The sequence below is a fragment of the Pavona decussata genome, unplaced genomic scaffold, assembly GCF_977016875.1.
Source record: "Pavona decussata unplaced genomic scaffold, jaPavDecu1.1 SCAFFOLD_181, whole genome shotgun sequence".
NCBI classification, from domain to species: domain Eukaryota; kingdom Metazoa; phylum Cnidaria; class Anthozoa; order Scleractinia; family Agariciidae; genus Pavona; species Pavona decussata.
In genome coordinates this window covers 856,779-881,457 of record NW_028145591.1, presented here as the reverse complement: position 1 = coordinate 881,457, position 24,679 = coordinate 856,779, and the positions used below count along the sequence as shown (strand labels likewise).

At 37.6% G+C, this 24,679-nt stretch overlaps 1 protein-coding gene, 1 long non-coding RNA gene and 1 pseudogene across 3 annotated transcripts in view; all 3 read right to left on the bottom strand.

Moving 5' to 3' along the window:
* The window catches only part of LOC146463073 (dedicator of cytokinesis protein 7-like), a 44,656-nt pseudogene extending 43,404 nt beyond the window's left edge, over positions 1 to 1,252 (bottom strand). The window contains exon 1 of the transcript XR_014857005.1: positions 504 to 1,252. The product of XR_014857005.1 is annotated as a dedicator of cytokinesis protein 7-like (transcript). The remainder of the gene's footprint in view (positions 1 to 503) is intronic.
* A 207-nt stretch (positions 1,253 to 1,459) lies between these two features.
* LOC146463072 (dedicator of cytokinesis protein 6-like) lies at positions 1,460 to 5,579 on the bottom strand. The gene is made up of 4 exons (XM_085084926.1): positions 4,437 to 5,579; positions 4,250 to 4,346; positions 2,599 to 2,777; positions 1,460 to 1,529 (listed from the first exon to the last, which is right to left on the bottom strand). The coding sequence occupies exons 1-4, from the start codon at positions 4,502 to 4,504 to the stop codon at positions 1,484 to 1,486; spliced, it is 390 nt and encodes a 129-aa protein (XP_084941052.1). The 5' UTR covers positions 4,505 to 5,579; the 3' UTR covers positions 1,460 to 1,483.
* Positions 5,580 to 18,687: 13,108 nt separating this feature from the next.
* LOC146463071 (uncharacterized) lies at positions 18,688 to 20,586 on the bottom strand. Its single transcript, XR_014857004.1, has 3 exons — positions 19,892 to 20,586; positions 19,432 to 19,503; positions 18,688 to 19,197 (listed from the first exon to the last, which is right to left on the bottom strand). It is a non-coding gene; the product is annotated as an uncharacterized LOC146463071 (long non-coding RNA).
* Between the last annotated feature and the right edge of the window lie 4,093 nt (positions 20,587 to 24,679).

Here is a 24,679-nt window from a genome sequence, read left to right as displayed (position 1 = left end):
ACAAAGGGTCACACATCCCAGTGTTTATTTGCTGTTAACTAAAGGTAGATGTAGTAATTACTGTGTCAAATCTAACAGATCAAACATTCCACAAGTTACATCATTAACATTGATCTACAAAGTTTGTATCCACACTGTCTTATTTCTTTAGCATGAAGCAAGTAGGAGTGATTTCTTGAACAGGATGACAAACCTATCTTTATTAAAATTTACTTAATTTAATTTGTTGGTACCAATAATATTTATACATCTTGCTGGAGAACTACAATGTGCAGCTTATTATTAAATGTAAGGCAACACTAGTCTCAGTAACAACATAAAAAAACATAAAACATAACATAGTTATGTTCATTTAATCAGGATTCCAAGCAAGCAATGAAATTTAGCTTACTAGAGATGACTGACTTTGTGACCTTTTATCAACAAACTGCTAAGCAAATCATAATCCATGAAGTCCACCATATTAACAACTACACTGCCGGCTCTGAGTCATTTTTATTTACCTGTTGAACAGAATAGATGGAAAATAGAGAGTGTATTCTGTGTTGTTGGCGATCCTCTTCATTTGCACGGTCCACCTCATCTCCAGGAGTGCGATCAAGAACAGCAGGAAGCAAGGGATCAGGGTTACAGGACTGCAGGTCAAAAATGCTAAAACAATAAAACAGCTCACTGTTATGAATGCATAATGATTGGAAAATTCTAATATCAACCAAAATCATGCCATAAAAATGGTTCACTCAAACAATAAGAGGAAATGAACTTGTCCAAGATATATATTAGACATTTCTTATACGTTATTAAAGACAAGCAGTAAATAAACCCCTTTTGGCATCTGCTACAAGGTGTCCCAAGGAAGAATGTCTGCAGAATATACAGCTAGCAATGACACAAAGTTTTGAGAGAAAATGTCAGATTTTGGAACAGTCTTGCAGCCAAAGGTATTATCATTCAATAAACCAGCATGATGGAGCAAGGCAAATGTTTTTTTATTTTATTTTGCCCTCTAAGAAAACAGCTAGTGTTGGTCAAAGTGTGATTGTAGGAAAATTCAAATTGATTTGTTTAGTTGATTTTCGTGTTCTCTAAGTTAAATGAAAAATAAAACCACAACAACTCTAAAGAGAAATAGCCCGGCTGTTGTATCCCAATTACATGTTCACTTACACTTCAAAGCCTCAGACTGTGAAATGTGAATGCCAATAGGTGACAACCCTGCCTCAAAGTTCTGCTTAACTGATATCTCACACAGACTCCACTGTACCAGTTCTGTAACTGGATGGAAAATCTAGAAGGAATATTACCTTGATGCCCAGCTACCCCTGGGTAAACTGTCCTCCTTTTCTTTGCCTGTTTGTGTTAATTTCTGCTGTGATGCACTCTTACCCTATCAATAAAAGTTACTTTGTGATCCATCATTTTAAAGAAAACACTTTATTCCCAGTATCTTCTACTCCACTGTGTCCAGTTGTTGAGAACAGGGTTAAGCCAATACAGGATTAGCATCAGATTTTAATTTTGGTTTACACCTGAGGAGAAATTAATGATTAAAATGAAAATCATAATAATTTCATGTTATTGTAAACACTGGAGGACTACATGTAGCTTATCCAAAAGAGCATCTAGAAATGTTTTGTAAACTTCCCGAATTGAGGCAATCATCACTGTAAGAGCCCGGAGTTAATGAAGCAAAGAATTTAAAAAGTACAGTTTTTATTAAGAAAGTTTTACAATACAATTGTAAAACGTAGTTAATGGAACGTGACGCCCTTAGCCCCGGGTGGCATCTCTACGTACTGTACTTTAGACTTATCACTGTATCATTGTCACGTTAGTCAATAGTCACATTGTAATATGTTGCGACATTGTCTGGAGACAAGTTAGTTCGCTTTTTCTGTATGGCTAAACCAGTGAATGGTGCATTCATGTCGCGTTTGCTATGATGTAAAGTCTATCATAAGCATAGTACAACCCTGACCATTGGCCCTGACATTGAACGCTGTCTAGCTTTAAATGTGTGATAGAAGGTTCTAAGTCACACTTGGTTACGACATGGTTTTATCTACTGTTACGCTGTAACAGATATGCATGTATCGAGATATGCATGTATGTTGGTAACAAATGAGGCTAATATGAATGTCCTACATTACATCATCTCTCTGTATACTTCAATGGTTAGAACATGAAACCAGTGTCCAGCCTGTGAATACAGCCGCCTCTCATCGCTCCCGGCCCCAGTGTCTGGTGTATCAAGGATTCAATTCCAATCCAAAAGGAAAACTTGCACAAGAAGCCTAATTAGCCCACACAGCCAGGGCTTAAAAAGATTTCTATGGCATGAAACAAATAGGAGTACCTATTTATACACCTGGGAGAAGAGAGACAATGTGGAGCGAAGTTCCTTGTCTCAGGAAACAACACAGCAATGCTGAAATCAGCCTGTCCTCGAATTAACGTCGGTCTGTTAAACGTTTGATGCACCAACCACTACCATGGTGATTTGGTTCCAATCTGGCACTCCAGTTTTCTTTCTATGTAGCACAACATAATCATGACAAACTGAATTTAACATTTTAATTTATGAGGTTCATTAGTTACCCTGTATCTTTAGGAAAGCATGGATTGACTGTGCGACATTGTCTGGCGATTGTAGTGACTTCTATATCATCATCTGGAAATTCCAGCATTTTACTGTTTGGGTCATTCTCGTTAAAGGGTTGTTGTCCCAACACAATGTCTTCAAAATCTGGTGGTTCTACAACCTCATTAAGGGGGATCTGCAAAGAAATGCAAACTTACATATTAATTTAGCTTCAGTAAGGACTACAGTCGACTCCTGATAACTCGAACCCTCGCTAACTCGAACCTCGCGCTAACTTGAACCAGTTTTCCTTTCCTTTCAGGTCATTTTCTATATAATTGTACCCTCGATAACTCGAACTCCCGATAACTCGAACCGTTTTCAATTTCCCTTGAAGGTTCGAGTTATCGGGAGTCGACTGTACTTGTTTTCTGCTCTTTGGCAGGGGCAAAAGCAAGTGATATTTTGGACAATAGACCCTTCTCCAAAATGGCGGTAGAAAATTCAAATAAGTAAAAATTAAAAACGTAAACCAGCACTAGAAAGAGCACTTCTACCTTAGTAACCCTGCAAAGTTTCAGAAGAAGAAGAAGGGTCTATTGAAGTATTTAAATTGCAAATATCTCATGAAACCATAGAATTACATAATAGGCCATTTCCAAGATGCTGTGAACCTCATTATCAAAGTGAGGCTAAGTGCAAAGCTCTTGCATATTGTTTACATAAGAATGGAAACTAATTTTCATAATAAAAACTTTGCACTTAACCTCACTTTCATAATGAGCTTCAACACAACTTGGAAATGGCCTATTATACTCATGAAATTTAATTTAATGTCCAGTTGTGTTTGAACACTTTGTAATGTTGGTTCAAGGTGGAGTTTGGCAAAAGTAATTAAGCAGAAAATCATTGAAGATAGCAGCAAGTTTGAGAAAACCAAGTTCAAGATAGAAAATAAGTAAAAAAGCAAGGGCAAATCTAAGGTAACAAGTTTGATTGCAAGATACATGTCTTATCCAGTTTAATAGAGTATTGACCACTGTGGCAATCTTTTTCTCTGCATAATGCCCACATTAAAATGAATATAAAGGAATTAAAACTTCAAAATGCAAGAAGCTGGAAAAATATCGATCAGTCATGCAATGAGAAAAAAGCATTTTAATTTAGTGAAAAAATCTCGAGGAAGATTTTAAAACATGAATTTTTGAGGTCAAACTATCTTTTTTCTTTGTAGGGTTGAAATTATCTACAAGGAAAGCAAACAACAAAACCTGAAAAATTTTAATGAAAATTGATACGGAAATAGAAATGGTGGTGGGCCACTTCCTGCACTCTCAATTATTTTCTAACTCAGTACGTTACGGTTTCATAAAGGACCTCGTTGACGTTTTACATGTAATTAAACGGAATTATTGTATCTCCTTACTTCCCATTACCTTGGAGCCTTTTTCTGCTCCAATCAATCTCAGTTCATTCACAAAACAAACAATCAATACATCCTTGTTACGTACAAATGTATAACTCACAATGTGTCATTCACTATCGGAATTCCCCGACTGTTGTGTGTATTTGTGTATGTTACAACATGACACAGCAAAAAGACTTCTAAGGCTACCACTACAAAAGATCTGAATATCCAACGCCTATATTATGCCAGAAGAAACATACCGTTCCCGTGGCGAAATGAAGGAAGGAGCTTGATGAAGACGGTGATTTAGTGAGACTTGTCTGAGTGCCAAAACTCGCCGATCCATTGCGCCGATATCTAAAAGACAATAGAAGTAGGCGAGTGAACTATAATAAGCAACGAGTCCTACATATGTTTTAGCTCTAATTAAAGTATTAGGTGACTTACTTGTTAAGTTTTTGGGCAAATGCCCTTGTTGAGCCCGAACTTTGACTACCTGAGCTCTGGGCGGCCATTTTACTATCAACACAGCCTACTCGTCCCCAGTGTCTCTCTTATCATATGGCTCTGCAGCCACTTGGATGCTGTTCATGTAAGGGAACATCAGGTATATACTTCATGTAGCCTGCAGAACAGGCGTGATTTTTTTTTTTTTTTTTTTTTTTGCGTTCTTCAGGCGAGCGCGCGGAGTCAAGCGCAAGTCACGCGCGACGGAAAGGGCGCAAAGATCGCGTGTGACTCGCGCCCCGCGCTCGCCTCGTGCTTGCCGCCGCTCGCCTGAAAAAAACGCAAAAAATAACGCGTGTTCTCGGGCTATACTTCATGCTACAATGACTCTGACTTCAGAAAACTGAAAAAACGTTACACAACGCCTTTTATCAAAAACTTAGAAAAGAGCTTTGTGCTTTACAGACAAACAGTCTAGCCACTTACAGCAACTGGATAAAGCAAATTTTCCATCTTGGCACGGTAGAAGGCTGCAAGATATATGTGTTTTACTGTAATGTATAAGGCTAAACTCAATTTGTGTTCCATGGCCGGGACAATCCATGATTTATTTCAGGCTAGCAACCACATTTATCAATTAAGACAAACCGACTTTGTGCTACCCAGATTTAACACTGTCACTTCCAGCCAATACCTTGGTCCCGATAAACTGTGGACTAACCTCTCCAGTAAGAAGAGAGTTGCGAGCAATCTAAAAGAAGAAGGCGTAATCTATCGAGCTTTCTACAAGATGGATGCAAGGACTGCCATCTATACAATTCTTAGTTTTTGTAACAGACATTGTAATATTTATCTCAATTTCTTACAAAAGTTTTTATGGAGTTATCTCAGTGACTCAGTTATAGTCACTTAATTGTTAGTTAGGTGTACACTGTTAGAGGTCGGATCTCTGCTAGATACTTCAGTTTAGACACGTTAATAAAGTTCATAGACCTTATTCCAAAATGCCGCTACCACTGATTTTAACATTGTTTTGTTTGCATTCGAATGAGCCCTCCTTACCTCGTTCTTAATCTCAAAAATCAAAAGAAAATTTTACCTTGAACGAGGCAAGAAGGGCTAATTTGAATGCAAACAAAACTATAGTAAAATGGGAGCCATTTTGGAATAAGATTTATTGAATCCGGGGGGGTACTCCCCTAAAGGGTGTGGGGTTTTTTTTGCCGTTTTGGTCTGAAAACGGGTATAGATTTTGACCATTATGGTGTTAAGTCGGGGGTGGTTTTCAAGGGAATCACGAGAGTGTATAAACGTATTTGTCTTTTCAACTCCAAATGAATAGTAGAGAAAGAGAAATATCCAAAATATATCATTCGAGCTGAATTTTCGGGTGAATTTTACCAATTCTTGACTTCGGCACTGTTGTGACGCTTAATTACGCTACAAGCCAGGTCTGAAAACGGGTATGGATTTTAGAGGCCAGGTCTGAAAACGGGTGTAGAAAACGGGATGTTTTGGTCTGAAATAGGGGTCAGGATTTGGAGAACTGGGCGGCACACCCCTACCGAGAATACCGAGGAGACCCCCCCTCCCTCCGGGGATTGATTGATTGATTGATTCGTTTCTTAAGGTCATATATAAATAAATATATGCGAGCTAGCAAAACCCTGATTGTTTCATAACTTAGTTCAGAGTATTAATTGTAAAGTCTTTAATAAAGATTGTTGTTATTGTTATTACCACATACAGCTTGTGCAAATTCTGACAGTATCATGAGAAAACGATTCGACTAAGATGAATATAAACGTTTACGCAGAAATGGCTCATAAAAATGAAAATTAGAAACAACTAGTAGTATAAAAGCACTATCTAGCTTTTAACACGCAATGCTTATCCTTCGTGTTCAATAGAAATTGTTTTGATTATAATGGTTGTTGCGAAACCTAAGATCCCCGAAAACTGAGACCCAATGGGGTCTTCAGGAGCAGACTTCAGAAGCATTCCAGCTGCATTTGACCCTCAAATTTAATTTTGAACAAGTTACCCATTGCAATTATTTGATCTTTTCTTTCAGGACGAAATCGCAAATACTATTTGAGAATTATTTTGCAACTACGTGTAACAGTATTTTCTTTTGTCATAATTTCGAGAAAAACTTAGACGAGACAAGTGCCTGGTCTTGAAGCTACGCCCCCTACGGAAGGCGGAAGCAAAGACACCTTTAATTTCTGTATTTTTTAACAGAAATCTAAGACCTCTACTCAGCAGACGTTAAAGATGCTCTGATCCGTTCCTAAGACTCCCTAATGTCTTCATTTTTCAACCAGGCTCTCGGTTTTCGCAGACACAAAAACTTTCTAAAGACCTTCTAGGTATTTCATCTGTATGCCTTTCGTTGTTATATCCTTCAGTATCAGAATTTCACAATAAGTTAAACCGCCATACGCCATTTGCTGGCACCGTCTGCAGTTCACACATTCCCGTCAAAATCTACCATTTACGTCAATATTATACAGCAATTGAAACAATGAGAAAAGAAATCCAATTAGAAGGAGCTTGAGCTGTTATTGATCTTGCCAACTGATACGCTTACAAGGGTAAAAATACGAGGCCACTGTTTCCAGCCAAAAGGGAGAAATTTAGAGTTTGGCCAAAACGAAAACTAACACTGCTTTATCATAGGCCAAAGAAATGTAGTAATTAGCGAAAAGGGAAAAGCACATGATCTTTTACCTGATAAAATACTCTCTGCTGTGAACAGGAGCGATTATTTTTAATCCTGAAACGAAAAACACACGTTCTACTGGGGTTGATCCACTCCTTTATCATAAGCCACAGAAATAAAGAAATTAGGGAAAAGGAAATAGTACATGATCTTTCAACTGACAAAAGGTTCTTTATTTATTTATTTATTTGTTTATTTATTTATTTATTTATTTATTTATTTATATATTTATTTATTGATACTGAGAAATAAAAATAGAGAAAAGAAATAGGGTCCTGATTAATCAGCAAATAAATAGACTCCAGTGTAAAATCACTGGTTCACAAGTTCACTGGCGCTTGAATAATTGCTTCGCAAGTGACTTAAACTTGTTAAAGTCACATACCAATCTTATTCCAGAGGGTAGCAAATTATAAGCATGCGCACCATTGATCTTAAAACTGGCCTGGTATTTATGCCAGAAAAGAAAAACACACGTTCTACTCAAGTTGATCCACTGCATTTTCGAAAGGCAAAGATGAATAGTTATTTGGGAAATGGGAGAAGTCCATGATTTTTTAATTGACAAAATTCATTTTGCTGTAAAACCGAGCAATTATTTTTATGCCAGGAAAGCTAAACGCACGCCTTACACAGCTTTGTCTGCGGCTTTATCGAAAGTCAAAGAAATCAGGGAAAAGGAAACCTGTAAACCGGAATGATTATTTTTATACTAGACTAAAAAGTACCAAGCACGTTCTACTCAGGTTGATTAATTGCTTTTTTGAAGGCCAAAGGAAGAAAGTCATTAAGGAAAAGGGAAAAGTACATGATCGTTTAACTGAGAAAATGCTCTTTGCTGTGAAAACGAGCGATTATTTTTATGCCAGAAATGGAAAACGCACTCTGTACGGCTTTTTCAAGAAACGGAGGGACGATTTTTATGCCAGAAAAAGAAAACGCACCATCTACGGAAGTTAATCCAACGCTTTTTCTAAAGACAAAAAAAAATAAAGTAATTAGGGAAAAGGACATGATCTTTTCACTGACAAAATGCTTTTTGCTCTTAAGCGGAAGGATTGTCTTTATGCCTGAAAGGCAAAACAAGCGTTCTACTGCTTTTTCGAAAGCCAAAGAAATATAGCAATTAGGGAAAAAAGAATAAGTGCATCACCACTGAAAAAAATACTTTTAAGTGTTGTAGCGAAATAAATTACGTTTTGCTATCAGCTTGTTTCGGATACAAGGGCATCCAAAACCACTCATAAAATTGCATAAGTTAAGGCTTACTTATGAAAGGATACCGCTTGACACCTTATAAACATATTTGGAACAATCTACCGAAAAATTGATTTAGTGCCCAGAAAACATCACCAGAAAGAAAATTCCACGGAAAAATATTTCGACGTTGCTAACCTAACGCGTGAAAATTTTTTAATCAGCGCATCAAAATAACCTTATTCAATGAGTTTGCAATCATTTTTATGGTATAAGAATGGTTATTTCTCGTTACATGATAGTGCAGATATAATTTCTTTTAGCTTTGAATTCACAGGGAGGCTTAGATTTTAGAATTGCAGTCATGGGCTCTTGTGGAGGTCATGTGACATTTGGTCACGAACCCACCGCTGGTGAATTATGAGACTCGGGGGGAATTGAATCTCGTCACTGTAAGACCCATATCCCAAAGGTGACGCCATTTTCGCTGATCCTCGGAAGTCGTTGAATACAAAACCAGTAAGCAAAAGTCCATTTTATTAATTAACTATTACAGTCAAATTCATTACCACGCGACCTGGTTTCAAACCTTGCAAAAGACGTCCGTCAATCAAGCATACACACGGGTTACCGAGGGGTCAGTAATGCATGTTTATCCGTTTGTCTTGGGGAGGAAAGTATGTTTTCCTATGGGTTTGCCATAAAACGCATAGGACACCCTCCTTTGTAACAATGAACACCTCTTAAACTGGGTCCATTTTATATAAAAGTGCCGTGTCGGTATCTGTATAGGAAAGATTTTCGCAGAACCCCATACATTAATTATTTAAACATTTTTTGACTTAAAAACTCTTATTAATACTGGCCATTTTTGGAAGAGGGTTTATACTGTGACAGCGGTGCATATATAATTAATGTAGGGGGCTGTGCATAAATCTTACCTTCTTTTTTTTGCAAAACGTGAGGTCCACATTGATTGATGGAAGACAATATATTTTTATTATCATTCAAAGTAGCTTATAATTCTTTTCTCTTTCTATTTAAGTCCTTAAAGAGCACAAAAACATTGTTTCTGATCATGCAGGATTAACATAAAATTATATATTACAAATCTGTTGCTATGACCTCATAATACCATGACAATATCTTGGCTTTCTGAAATGACTTGTAACACCTTCCTTTGTTTGCAAATCATGTGCAAATTTACAACAATAACCTGCAGTTTTGATAGATTTTCTTGAAATGTCACAAAATGTTGAGCACAAAAATCTGCAACTACTCTGACACTGAGCATGGCAAAACTTTAACCTATGGAAATTTAGTTACATTGGAAAAAAGCAGCTTCTGTGGAAACACCATTAGTAACTATAGTAACAGTCAATGTCTTTTACAGAAAATTCATTTGAGTAACTTTTTTTATTTAAAGGAAGATATCAAATGTTGCATAGATGCAAAAGACCAAGACATATTGCCCATGGGAAACTCTGAGGCAAAAGCACAGGCTTTCATCTTTTGTCTGGTCAACTGTGCTTTTAAGTTAAAACGTAAGCCTTTCTTAAGGCGCCATTTTAATAGTACTCCAAACAGATCAAAAGAAAATAAAAAGCAAACAATATATAAACAAATAAAATTTTAATAAATGAACACATTGTTGAAATGTGTTTCTGTGCTTGCTAAGCTTATTTGAAGCTTGCAAGGACTGTTTTACAAACTTGAAGCCGCATTTACACTGATATATTTCTATATTTCATGTTGTAAAACCATGTCACAAGCTTCAAAATTATAAAGTTCAACTGTCTTTGTCTTTATATTCCAGAGTATTTTCATTTCATCTGGACCTGTTTTAAAAGCCCTAAATAATTTTAGTAGAAAGGCTTTTTTGATAACTGGCACAGTCCACCACACAGTTGTTCAAAGCCCGATTAAGCTAATCCTGGGTTAACATGAACTTTGATTCCAGTATATTTATTTTTTCATAAGGATTCGTTCAAAAGATTTTGTCCCTAACTTTTGTCTTAGACGTTTCTTTACCATTGGCTTAAAATGAGTCTTTAAAATCATTTTTAATGAGCGAAATGAAAACCTTGGTTAAGTTTTAATCGTGGATTAGTGTTAATCGGCTTTTGAACAACCCAGCACTGATGAATATCATAATTCTGTAGGCTACATATGAATATTTTTGACACTGCTTCCTTGGCCTCAAAAGGTAAGGTGATAAGGTAAGGTGATCAGCATTAATCTCCACCTCTCCTTCTCTGAAATCAGCCCATAGCAAGTGTTCACTTCAATTGTAACGTTTTGTAATCTTAATAACCCAAATTACTGTAAAGCAGTTTTGTGCTGTTTCAACATTGTATTGTAAAAAAGTGTTCACTTTGCCAACATATGAAATCTGAGGTCTTTTAGGGAAAATTCGGTTATCACACACGAAATCAACCCCTGAATCCCAAAATTATATAATATTATAAATTTTATCAAAATAAATGTTCTGGTTATTTTAAAGGCGCCAGACAGTCGCCTTCTGCCACTGTTGCTCGGCTGCTTATAAAAGCATTACCAGGGGCTACGAAATCGAGGACGTGCAACAAGTGACTTCACTGGCAGAGCCTGTATGAGACGGAAAGGCATTTCTCAGCAATTGTGAGGATAGCATTGCTATTCTCCCTGAGACCTTATTACCAGTGCTTTAAGCCCCCAAAACTATGTTTCGTGGTGAACATGTACAGGTTGTTTTATGGGTGACACAATAAAATATTGCATGAGTCTGAAAACTGTCTTGAGGCAACATGATGGCTAATCACACTATCAGTGTAGCTCATGATTAAAGCCTTTAATTTTTCAGTTCCAAAGAGAGAATCTACAGTGAAAGTCCCTTCTTCAAAAAACCACGGTTCATAACTCTTATTTTCTGTACATACAGTGAGTTTAGTACCTAGAGAGAAAACGGAAACGTTTGGGAGAGATAAAAAAGGCCAGGGTAGACAAGAAGGTATGAACATACAAGCTTTATAATTAATTGTACATCTACATCTTGTCCCATTTTATTATGTGATACAGGTTGCAATCTTTAGTTTTGGTATTTAACTTGCATTTGATGACCTGCTATATTTTCTTTGAACCTTTATCTTATTACCTTAATTAATAACAATATCATTCATTTTTTATACTGCATAAATATTAACATAACTGTAACTTTTAATCTTATTATGATCATTATGACCACGGGTTTTAATTGGAAGTTAACTTAAGTTGTAACAGTTCTTGTATCTCATAGATTCACTCAAAGAGTAACAGTTTAATTTATTACAATTTTCGAATAAATTCAGTAGACTATCTTTTGTGTCAATTGTCTCAATGTTCAAATTCAAACATATTGAATTTAATATGTTGCTAGTGACCACAATTCCAGTGTAGTTGTTGGGTTTTGGTTTTCAGTTTGGTTGAGTAGTTGACTTACATCAAATAGTGCTGGTCAGTGATTACCCGCAATATTGTATGTAGGAGACACATTGTTGTAGTTCACCATGTTGAATGTTCAACAAAAGATCAACTTTTTCAGTTTGATGGGAAACCATATTAACAGATTAACGGTGTGGCAAAAGGATCCCCCTTTGTCCTCTTATGGCAAACACGTTTATGAGCTCCATCAAAAAGAATCTTAAGCGCCAAGACAAGATGCCCTCCTTCTACAAAAGATACTTGGATGACACACTGACAATTGTGTGAGATGTAACAGCTACAACAGGTTTCCTAGAAACACTTAGCTCAATTGAAGTCTCATTGACCATGGAACTGCAGTCTATTATTCTCAACAAACTACTCTTTCTTGGAATGCAAATATAAAAAAAGAAAGGCTGTAGATTAGAGACAAAAGTCTACAGAAAACCAACCAACACAGGTCTCCTTCAACACAATCAACAACAGAAAAAAAATCATTAGTGGAAACAATGCTGAACTGCGCCTACCATCCCTCATCCTCTTGGCAATATTTCTCTGAGGAATGTGAACATCTGAAAACAATGTTTTCGAAACTCAAATATCCAGCAAACTTTGTAAACTCAACCATAACCCAGGTTATCACCTCAAAGGCCTCCCACGTGCAGATTATCCATAACAACAATTAAATCACACACAAATCAGATGACATACACTGCCAACTTAGAGATTTTAAGGAAGCAAAATCGGTAAAGAAATTCAGCCAGTCTTCACAAGGAGAAAAATCCAACATGATGTTAAGATACACAAACTGGAAGCCAGCAAACCGTACTGCCTCATTTATGAGATCCAGAGTGATCCTTGGGGTACGCCTGATGTGACAGAGGCCTCTCTGGAGGTGGCACTGCAAACGGTGACTCTTTGTTTGTGATGAAAATAAGTGCTGAATCAGTCATGTAAGCAGCCAGTAATGTTAAGTGGTGCATGCCTTGACAAGTTTTTTCATTACAGGAATGCAGCTAGAAGCTGTTGCACACCCTATGTGCACTGAGACGCGAAACTGATGTTTCATGTGCTAACACATACTGTTCCAGAAGCAGAAGACCTGCTCACCTCAAAGACTGTGCATAGCTGGTGCTGATCTTTAAGGCTTTTTCTACAAAGCTGTTTATATGTCAGTTTTTTATGCACTTTTTTCAACTCTATTCATTTAAATTTAGGACAATTAAAACAGTTACATGTACAATGACATTGTTCCAGGATTGAGCCCTGTGAAAGTATAGGATGACATCTTTGGGATTATTGCAGGTAGATTGAAGCGCTGTTGCTCTTTAACATCTTGGTTTATCAGCAGCTTTCAAAACCATACATCAAGGGATAAGAATTACATGACTACTACATATGTACTGAATTAATTGATGATGTAATGATGTTATATGATACATGTAATATGATAGCTTGATTTAACACAATAAACGATTCTAACAACTCCGGTAAAAGGCAAAGGAAACCAAGGGAGACATCTACCTAACAGTCCTGGCCCTACAAACACTCCCACTGAATCAATGGATACCAGTCCAGCCCAGCTGTTGTAAGGCTGACAGTGTAAAACACAACCTACTTCTACCAAAGAATTGCTGAAGTAGTTAAAGAGACACGGGCATGACAAGCAGAATAAGCCAAGCACTACAACAAGGGTTCCCAATCCTTACCTACCTACAACTTAACAATAAGCCCTCAATGTAGTTCAAGTCATAATTAATTGAAGTCAATTTGTTTTCATGAACAGTTACCGGTAGTACCAGTTACTGTTATTCTCACGTAATGTCTGGAGTGCCCCTTGGAATTGTTCTTCAGGTCTTGTTTTGCAGTTGTTGTACAGGTCTACACTTGGTGAAATTGTTAGAAGGAACCGCATGAACTAGCATTTTTATGCAGAAAAATTCACAGATTTGTTTCTTTTTAAAATCTTGTTTAACCCACTTTCATCATACTGTCAATCTGGTTTTGCCTCTTTGGATGGTGTTGTTGTTGACAACAAGCCTGAGATAAATGGTGACAAGACAAAACCCTTAAGTTGTGGATTGCAGCATCTATTGCTGTTTCCATTTATTATCTTTGTTTTCTATGATATTGTTTCCTATTTGTTATTAAACTATTCATTTTTTAAATAATTTAACAATAAATTTATTATACCTTAAAAAAGCCCACTTGGCAGTTATAAGCTATTTTGTAGATTTAAGCCAGAAAAGTATTGTTCTGGCCTCATGAGATTATGGCTTTCATTCATTCAACCTTAAATTACTTAATTTGCAGTTCACAAATGATCACTTCATATATGCACTTTCAGAAATGATCTTAGGTCTTCATTTGCCTCCACTATGATATTCCAAGCAATAATATATTATACTTGTATCATAATTTGTTTGATTATTATACTTTTGCAAGTTCCTAAGAATACAAAAACCATCAACTAGTGTTAGGGTTATCTTTTCTCATAAGATACAATGGCCCTCTTATAGTATTATACTCTAAACAAGAGCAAGGAACTTTCAAGTGTCATTGACATGTGCATGTATATTATTAATTTGAAGCCACAAAGTCTCATACAATACAAACAGTAACAGAGAGTATGCTTCTTTTACAAAGAATTAACTATATACATACTACATTAATTTTAGCCAATTCGCCAGAGGCCTGAAAAAATCAATATTATTGAATATGTATGTAAACTACATACATGCACAACAACTGCAGGCGGCATGTAAAAGCATTTTAAGAGTGTTTAATGTTTAAAGGAGTCCCATAGATTTTATTTGTTGGTAATGTAACATGTTAAGTTAATTGAGCGACTGTATAGTTTTATCCATTTACCTATTTTTCACCTTTGAATCATTGAAACATGGTTGCAGTTAAAAGAATTTTAAAATCATCTGGATGATGAGGAAACAAAAAGAGGATAAGTCCATGCTGGAATTGAAAGCACCCATTGCACCCCTCTGCCAACTAATGCAATTGGAGGGGCATGCATTTTAAGTTTATCAGTATATTGAAGACCAACTCCATTCCAAGGGCTATTTTACCTGGCATTTAGTAGCATTATTTGCATTAGTAAGCCATACATGTTTTAAGAGTTGAAATGTTCAGGGGGGGGGGGGGGATTTAAAATTGCAGTGGCTTGTCTTGGTGCAATAAATACTTCATACTGTTTGTCCCACTCCTGTAGCTCAGTAGTAGAGCATCTGAACTAGTAATCAGAAGGTCAGGTATGACTCCTGATAGGAGAACTCGGATTTTGCGAGTGTCCAGGTGACACTGAATAATACATCATTCTCATCTATTTACCCGGCTAAAATATTGCATCACATTTTATTGTTCCATTGCGCATATGCCACACGACATTCCAACCCTAGCAGTATGCAGGATGTTTGTCCCATGAACCTGGTTTAATGGCCTTGCCAGATTTCCTGTATTTAAAAAAAATAAATAAAAAAAAGCTCCCACAAGTCTCCTGTAGCTCAGTGGTAGAGCATCCAAAGGTCACCTCCTGGCGCTACTTTCTCGCCATTGTACAGATCTTCAAGATATTGTTAATTACGTATAATGCTATCCATGGACTCGCTCCAGCGTATCTTACCGAACTTATCACCCTAAAGACCGTATCTAGATATAGTCTTAGATCGTCCGGCGAAGTCCTCCTTCAACTGCCCAGAATCAAGACTCTGCGTACGCTGGGTGATCGTAGCTTTACCGTAGCAGCACCAGCGCTCTGGAACAATTTACCCAATGCAGTTCGCTGCGCACAAAGTGTTCAATCTTTCAAGGACAGGTTGAAAACTCATTTATTTGGACAAGCCTTTGACATTTATTAGAACTGTATTTTAGCCATTGACCTTGCCATTGTAATTTTAAATTATATTTATTTAGGATATCTTTATTGTAAAGCGCGCGAGAGCATCTGTTTATGATTTGCGCGCTATATAAGCAATAAATTATTATTATTATTGTCCAGGGTGATGTTTTTACTTAATTAAACCTGGAGGTCTTGAATAGGTGATCAACACCTATGATTAACATCACCCTAAAACAGGTAAATGTGGTGTTGTCAGGTGGCCAACCAGGCATTTCCACACCACACACACACTCAATGCCTGGAACAAGTTAATGTTTCTTCCACTCAGATAGTGTTGCACACAGGGTACAAAAGGGTATGTAAGGGTAGGTAGGTATGTAGGGTACACAAGGTGCAGAACAGTATGTATGGTAGAAAGGGTGTGCAATAGTATGTAGACTTCACGGTGTGTACAGGGTACCCAGGATGTCCAATGGTATGTGGGTGTTTACTGGGTTTCCAATGGTATGTAGGGTGTAAAATGGTATGTACGATACATAGGGTATACAACGATAGGCATGATGCACAGGATGTGCAACAATATGTAGGGTACACAAGGTTCAGAATGGCATATACGGTACAGAGGGTGTGCAACTTTATGCATGGTGCAATGGTATGAGGGGGTTCACAGGGTATCTAATGGTACAGTATGTAGGGTGTACTACAGCATGTACAGTACAGAGGAATGGTATGTAGGATACACAAGGTATACAACGATATGCATGGTGCACAGGATGTGCAACAATATGTAGGGTGCACAAGGCGCAGGATGGTATGTACAGTACACAGGGTATGCAACTATATGCATGGTGCACAGGGTGTTCAACAGTATGTAGACTACACAGGGTGTACAGGGTACCCAATGGTACGTGGGGTTCACAGGGTATCCAATGGTATGTAGGGTTCACAGGATATCCAAACAGTGTGTAGGGATGCTCGGTGTAAAATGATATCTAGGGACGCAGGGTGTACATTGATATCCAAAGATATGCATGGTGCATAAGGGTCTCCATGGTACAAATGAGGTTTATAGGGGTACAGTGTGCCTTATAAAATAATATATTTTATTAAAAACTGGATCATTGTATAATGCAATTCCAGGGATTTGATTGGCTTAGCGGCTATGGTGAGCCATTATACCATGCCCGAGAAATGGCAACCATTCAATTGATTTTTAATTGTTCTTCAAAGCGAAATGGGCAAAATCTAGCAATATTTCTTGATTGCTTTTAATAAAACAATTATTCCACTCACGCTTGTTGGATATGAGATGATTATAGCCGACTCGGCGCTACGCGCATCGTTGGCTATCTATCATCTCATATACAACGCGCGCTCATGGAATAATTGTTAAGTATACAACAGAAGGGTCCACAGGTTATGTTATGTCCTCAGGGGCACATAAGGTATACCAGACAAATGGAAATGTATGTAGGGAGTATTGCCCAAGGACAACAACTGTACTTTTTTCTCTGGGTTATAGCGATTACAGTGTGCTGAAATGGATATGTATGTCATTTACCTTATATGAAATAATGTGTTCAATAACCATAAAAACCAGAGACTTATAAGGGCATCTGCAGGGAATATAACCAGACAGGTATACCAGTTTTGGTGCAGATTCTGGTTTCTATGCCGCACCTCTCGTCAAAGGCTTCAACACATTTTTATAAGTGATTAAGCTTTCAGTCACACATATATGTAGACAGCAGTTTTATCCTGCGAGGTTTACATTTGCAGTTATACTGGGCATTCAATAGTCATGCTGGCATTTAGATAGTGATGCTTACCATGCAAAGTGGCACCATTTATTCTAAGATACTCTGAATAAAATCATCAAAAATAAGAAATAAAAATTAAAAAAAGAATAAAAATGTTATAAAAAAGCTGTTTACAGCATTCACTCCTGTTCTTTGAGTAAGGTTGAGTAAGGAGTTTTGTGCTAGTCAGTGACTGTTATGTTACTCTGCCCTTTTTTCTTTATATGCAGACAAAATGTCCAGTTACCATGTGTTGGCATATAAAATATGTCACTCTGTGCACTCACTCAGCTATATTTAATGGAACCCTGTACCAGCTTAGCACATAAAAGAGATCATACCTTTTCTAAGATTAAGGAGTGTCACATAGATAGTGATGGTAATATTTGATGCCAACTGGCTATTCCTTTATTTGCAATATTACGCAGGTAAAATACCCTGTCACCATGCTAAAGATTTCATTCCTTTATTTCTACGATTAAGAAGTGTCATGTAGTCAGTCAGCTATGGAGAAACATTTTTTCTTTTTCACCTTTAAAAGCCAACCACTTCAAATGCTCCAAACGATTTTCAAAAATACAAAACTATTCAAGGAACTCAATCTTGCTGAGAGGTTAGGGTCAGGGTTTGTTAGTAAAAAAAAATGCAATAGTGACCATGCACCATTTTGGCATATTCAACCTTTTAAGCTCCAATATCAACATACATTTTCTTCTCACTATTCTCCGTATTTTTGTCATGACATTAGGAGTATTTGTCAAAAGATGAAGACCTTTGTCTTTGGTGGCTATTTCCATTTTTTATCATTAGCTGAATCCTTGAACAAGTTGTGATATTGTGAGGAGAATTTGCATGCTTGTCACTATCTCGTCTTAATGGTTAAGGGAACCATCCCAAAATACTAGAAGTAACCTTGAGATAAATAAACATTCTGCTCAAGGGAGTCAGTAGATATAATCCCAGTTGGTTCATGTTAATTACACAGGAGTTGGCACTCAGTGGTTTATGCAAAAGGTAAGTGTGACTATTTCTTTTGACCAATTTAGGAACCGGTAATAAAGATATGGAGTGTTTTCATTCACATGACTACTGGCTATATTGGTTTAATGAAACAAAAGAAAGTATTTGCAAAGAAATAGAGTTCAATTCCCAGAGGTTTAAGTTGGGACACCATGCAACATGGCCGCCGTGACATCATGTGAAAACACTCTATAATATAGTAAAATGCTACATAATTATTAATCTTCCATCGAAAATCAAGGCTGCTGGCTACAGAAAACTTTAAAGGAGCCCCAAAAGGCCAGCAGCTGAGAATTTCAGAGTCCAACCTGTGAAATGTTAGAAGTAAGCAACCTTACACCAGTAAGCTAACAGCCTTGATCATCAGAAAGCCACTGGACAAAATAATATACTTCTCACATGCAGAATATTTTCTTGAGACACTTTTGGCTGCTGAGGCCTCATAAACAACCAAAAGTGTCAACAAATTTCTTTGCTGTAGTTGAAAAATACCCGAAACCTTGTCCTCCATCTCAAATGCACTACATCCAGCTCTTCATAAGTTGATTGAGGTTCAGCTCAAGCTATGAGAGTGCAGTCGTATCCAGGAGTGGCATTCTCTACCTCAGTTACTACATGTGAAAGTGGTTGGCTGCCAGGGCATAGATGATGCAGTCCTCATTTGGTATGACCTTTTCTCTTTGCACTCAATCATACATGTATATGTTTTGGTTGGCCCTCCAAATATCTGTCCTGCAGAAAATGAGGAAATAACAAGAATGCCATCAAATGTGACAAGATTTAAATCCACTTGTTTATCCAAATGAGGTTGTGGTTATAATGTGGTGTCTGTTTCCTGAGAGCATGTTTTCCATTTTTTATAACCTTACAATGTCTGGAATAACCTAGAAAAACAAGATCAAAAGACTAACTTGAACTTTGGACAAATATTACTGTGCTTGGTGATACAAATGAACTTTTCCCTACCACATGCTTTCCACTGACTGGTTATCATTCATGAAAGAGCATCTGACAACTGTTCCTGGTTGCTGTTGGTGGCTGTGAAAAAAGCACAAGAATTTAAGGTATATAGCAGCCATAAAACATTGGGTTGAAAGAAGGGAAAATGTACAAGTAGTCACAACTCCCGCTCTAAAGCTTATAATCTTCATGACAGCTTGGGCATCTTTACGACATTTCTGGGAGTTTGTAGGTTTTATTTTAACACGGGACAACTAGTTAACTGGAGTCCGTTTACAAAATCAGGTATCCACAAGCACAAGAATGAAACTCTCCAGAATCACACTTGCATGCTCTCCAACAAAGGAAAAGTAATTTTGCACACTTCCTCAAAAATGGCTTAACCTGCTTCCTGGTCCCTACAGCATCCTTTAGAAAGGTCTATTTTACAGTTATGACAGCCACACGCAAGTCAAAGGTCACTTACATGCATGTGCAATTTTCTTTCTTTCTGGGTGATCCCCTTTTGGGCCTCTTCTTTGGATTTCTCAACCTTCTTCACTTCTCCATTCTCTAGTTTGTACTAGCTGAGAGACAAAACTTAAGCGCACTTATGAGTGAACACAATAAACTTAACAGACCTCAACAAGAAAACAAAAACACTTGGCAATGCTGAAATTAAAGAAAATAACCATATTGCACTCAAAATACAATCAAATGCTCCTGTTAGCCAACTCATTTCTGTACGGCACGCCATATTGCGGGAATGCATTATGTATAAACATTTACACAATTAAATTACACATGCAACCCGATTCCTTCCGATACCTGAGGCAACGCAAAAGTGACCATGTGCATTCTCTGGTGGTTTTCCATTGTTGCCATTCGACAAAGAGACGTCCTGTTTTTCTTCCGAGAACCTCCATATTCACGAGTTAAAAAGGAGATTAAATCCTATATGGGGTCTATCATTTTAATCCATGTGACAGATTTTGTTCCGTATAAGGCCAGTATAAAACTCTCTGTTCCTGTATAAAGGGCATTTATTCAGTTCTCACAGGCCAATTTCTACATTAAACACTGCATACTGAATAAGTGGGAAACTTTTACTGCCTGAGGAAAGGGATGTTTAAAAAAAAAGGACCTAAACCCAGAGTTGGGTAGAATGGCCCACAACATTCACAACTCTGGTTGTGATGTGTGGACACGTCCAAAGCGGGAATAGATGCACAATGAGAAATATTCTCTATTCTTTAACATCACAAACCACAGACAGTTGTAGTAACCGAAAGGTTCTTTATATAATTGAAGACACGAGTGAAGACACAGACATCCGTTTAACTCACTGTATTATACCATGTGCTTTCTGCTTACAGTAATCATGTGATACGTATCATGTATTGCATAATCATGCACTATCATATTACTACATTCCTCCCTTTTCAGTACATTCCTGTACTAAACGGATGTCTGTGTCTTCACTCGTGTCTTCAATTATATAAAGAACCTTTCGGTTACTACATTGGCGACGAGGATCCCACAAAGAAGAAAGGAGTAGAAGAACATCAGCCAATGGCTCCACCAGAAGAAACCGATAATCCTGGTCCGAGCACAAATCCGCAACAAAACATCACAGTCGTGAATCGTCAATTAAACATCCGTCCGTTCACCATCTCAAATGATGCTAACGACACAGCCGTGCGATGGGCGAAATGGAAAAAGGATATAGAGAGACAATTCAGGTTCTTCGGATTAACAGATCCAGAAGTTAAGAAAGATGGCTTAATTATCTATGGTGGATCGCAGATTGCCGATTTAGAAGATTCCCTCCCGGATCTACCCGCACAACACGAGGGCGAAGATGTCTACTCGCGCTTTATTCGGAAACTAGACAAGAATTTCCTACCAAGAAAAAACAAGGACTATGCACGATTCCAGTTTGGAAACCTTTCTCAGCAGATCGATGAGAGCATGGCGAAATATTACGCTAGACTACGAGAGATAGCAAAGAAATGCGAATTCACCGACGAAGATGATGCAATCCGAGACCATCTTATCAAGACGATGACAAACAGCCGCTTACGAGTAAAAACAATTCGCAATAACTGGACGTTGTCCCAGATCTTGGATGAAGCAGCCATAGAAGAAGAGTCCACTACTCAAGCAAACGAAATCGACCAGAAACTCCAGGACACAACGGAATCACACAAAGTTAAACAAGTCAAAAGTTACAAGCGTGACAACAATGGTATGTGTCCCCGCTGTGGTTCAAAACATGGAAAAGGAAATTGCCCAGCATACGGAGCTAAATGCTACAAATGTGGTAAACGTAACCACTACACCAAAATGTGCCGTAACACGGATCAAAGATACCGCTCAGATGATAAACAAGGTGGCAGATCGGGTCGCCGAAATGACAAGAAAGAAGATTTTCAGCACGCGCCGCGACAGCCAAGACCGCCGACAGATCATCAACACCGCCGAAGACACGAGTGAAGACACAGACATCCGTTTAACTCACTGTATTATACCATGTGCTTTCTGCTTACAGTAATCATGTGATACGTATCATGTATTGCATAATCATGCACTATCATATTACTACAACAGTAAAAGGCCCTCTGGTCCTGCAAACAGTGGTCAGACATTTGGTATGCTATATGATACAACTCTTAGAAAAAACACTCACATATTGTAGGCAAATGCCTTCTTGTATTTGAGGTTTCCCTCTGGAGATCTTCATTGTACATCTCAAATTTCTGGCAACTTGTCTTCTGGTATTTCTATTTTCTGGCAACTGTTCTCCTGATGATTCTAGTTTGAGGAAATAGCCTTCAGTGCACTTATGAGAGGAGGCATGTAAACAAATGAGGCCTTAAAGTAAAACAGGTATGTAAACACATGACAATGCTGAAAACTGAACTAACTGTACTTGTAATGCATAATATAAGGTTTACAATGCACTTTCACTTAGTTGTTGCAATGCCTTGTTTGCAGGGCAGAAATTGCCATTGTCAAAGTGAAAGATCTAATTGACAACTAATTTGATACATGAATCCATACTGCTTCTGTTCGACATTTCTGTGCATAGATCACTATATCTTTAATCCCAAAGATCAACAATGTTATTCTCCTGTCTCATCACTAGAAGGTTTTCCATAACAAATTTAGGCCCTAACTTGTGTTTGAAAATGTTACATATGTTGGGCAAAGCAATCTAAGCATCTTGTCTTAAATCTTAAATTCATTCAGTGAAATTCATAAAATTTAAACTGTTGCTTCCTGTATTCTCACTGCCAAGACATTTGCCAGTTAACTTTCCAAAACAGACCATGCACTTGCCAACTATTTTGAGGTTGTTTTGCTTCAACTGGAAACTTTTTCACCACAAATTTAACTCAGTTATTAAAAAAATCTCCATGTTTTACCTTCAATGTTATACAAAAAGTTCAATATCTCTTTTTTTCAATATTCTCATTCAAAACCAGTCTAACAAAGCAATCTAAACTTCTTGTCTGAAATCCTAACTTTATTAGGGAAATTAAAAAAAATATATATATAAATATTACATCCTCTATTCTCACTGCCAAGACATTTCACAGTTAATTATCACTTTCTGAAAAAGACCATGCACGTGCCAACTATTTTGTGGTTGTTTTGCTTCAAACTGGCAAATGTTTCAAAGCAAATTTTATCAGTTATTGAAAAAATCTCCATGTTTTACCTGTATGAAGGGAATTCATTCAGTTCTCACAGGGCAATTTCCAGACTAAACACTGCATATTGAAAAAGTGAAAAAGCTTTATTGCCCGTAGAAAGTGATGTTTAAAAAAAATCAAAGCACCCAACCCAAAATTGGGAAGAAAAGCCCACAACAGTACAACCCTTGTTGTCAACTATGGACTAGCCAAAGTGGGAATAGATGCACAATGAGACACATTAATTATCTCTTCATTAACATCACAAACCACAGACAGTAAAAGGCTCTCTGATCCTGCAAACAGTAATCAGACATTTGGTATGCTATACAATACTCATTAAAGGAACAACTCCAGAGGTGTGGTGGTGTAGTGGTTAGCACGTCAGACTTTCAATTAGAGGGTCGGTGGTTCGTGGCCAGGTTGGTCTCTTCATTGCTGTGTTGTTTCCTTAGACAAGAAACTTTGTTCCACATTGTCTCTCATCGCCCAGGTTATAAATGGGTACTGGAGACATACTGCTGGTGGTACTAACCCTGCGATGAACTAGCATCCCATCCAGGGGGGAGTAGCAATACTCCTAGTTGCTTCATGCTACAGAAACCGGGCTAAGCTACGGCCGTGTGGGCCACTTGGGCGTGAAGTGTGACTTTACCTACCTTTAACTCGGACACAAAACACTCATATATTGTAGGCAAACTCCTTCTTGTATTTGTGGTTTCCCTCTAGAGGTCTTCATTGTATATCTCAAATTTCTGGCAACTGCACAGTTTTCTGTTTTTTTTTCTCTATGTTTTGGCAACTGATCTCCTGATTTTTCTAGTTTGAGAAAAGCCTTTGGCGCACTTATGAGAGGAGGCATGTAAACAAATGAGGCCTTGAACAGCAAAGTAAAAACATGACATCCTGAAAACTGAGCCAACTGTACTTCTTATGCATAATTACTTAGTTGTTCGAATGCCTTGTTTGCAAGGCAGTCGTTGGCATTATCAAGTTGAAAGATCTAATTGACACTAATATTATTATTAATTTCATACCTGAATCTATATTGCCCCTGTTCAACATTTCTGTGCATACATCACTGTATCTTTTATCCCAAACATAAACAATACAATTCTCCTGACTCAACACTATTGTATTTCATGTTACCTCTGAAAATTTGGCGGTTTTGCATGGTTGGCAATCGACAAAAAGGCGTCCTGTTTTTCTTCCAAGAACCTCCGTATTCACGAGTTAAAAAGGAGATTAACTCCTATATGGGGTCTATCATTTTCATTTTAATCCCTGTGACAGATTTTGTTCAGTATAAGGCCAGTATAAAACTCTCTGTTCGTGTATAAAGGCCATTCATTATAAGTGTATAAAGGGCATTCATCATTCAGTTCTCACAGGCCAATGTCTACATTAAACACTGCATACTGAATAACTGGAAAAGTTTTACTGCCTGAGGAAAGGGATGTTTAAAAAAAAAGGACCTAAACCCAGAGTTGGGTAGAATGGCCCACAGCATTCACAACTCTGGTTGTGATGTATGGACACGTCCAAAGCGGGAATAGATTCACAATGAGAAATATTCT

Bases quoted from the DNA above. Each gene is read 5' to 3' on its own strand.
- LOC146463072 (XM_085084926.1), bottom strand. From the start codon at position 4,504: ATGGCCGCCCAGAGCTCAGGTAGTCAAAGTTCGGGCTCAACAAGGGCA. The intron at 4,347-4,436 runs GTAAGTCACCTA...ATTGTCTTTTAG, and splicing joins TTTGCCCAAAAACTTAACAA to ATATCGGCGCAATGGATCGG. The intron at 2,778-4,249 runs GTATGTTTCTTC...ATTTCTTTGCAG, and splicing joins TTCATTTCGCCACGGGAACG to ATCCCCCTTAATGAGGTTGT.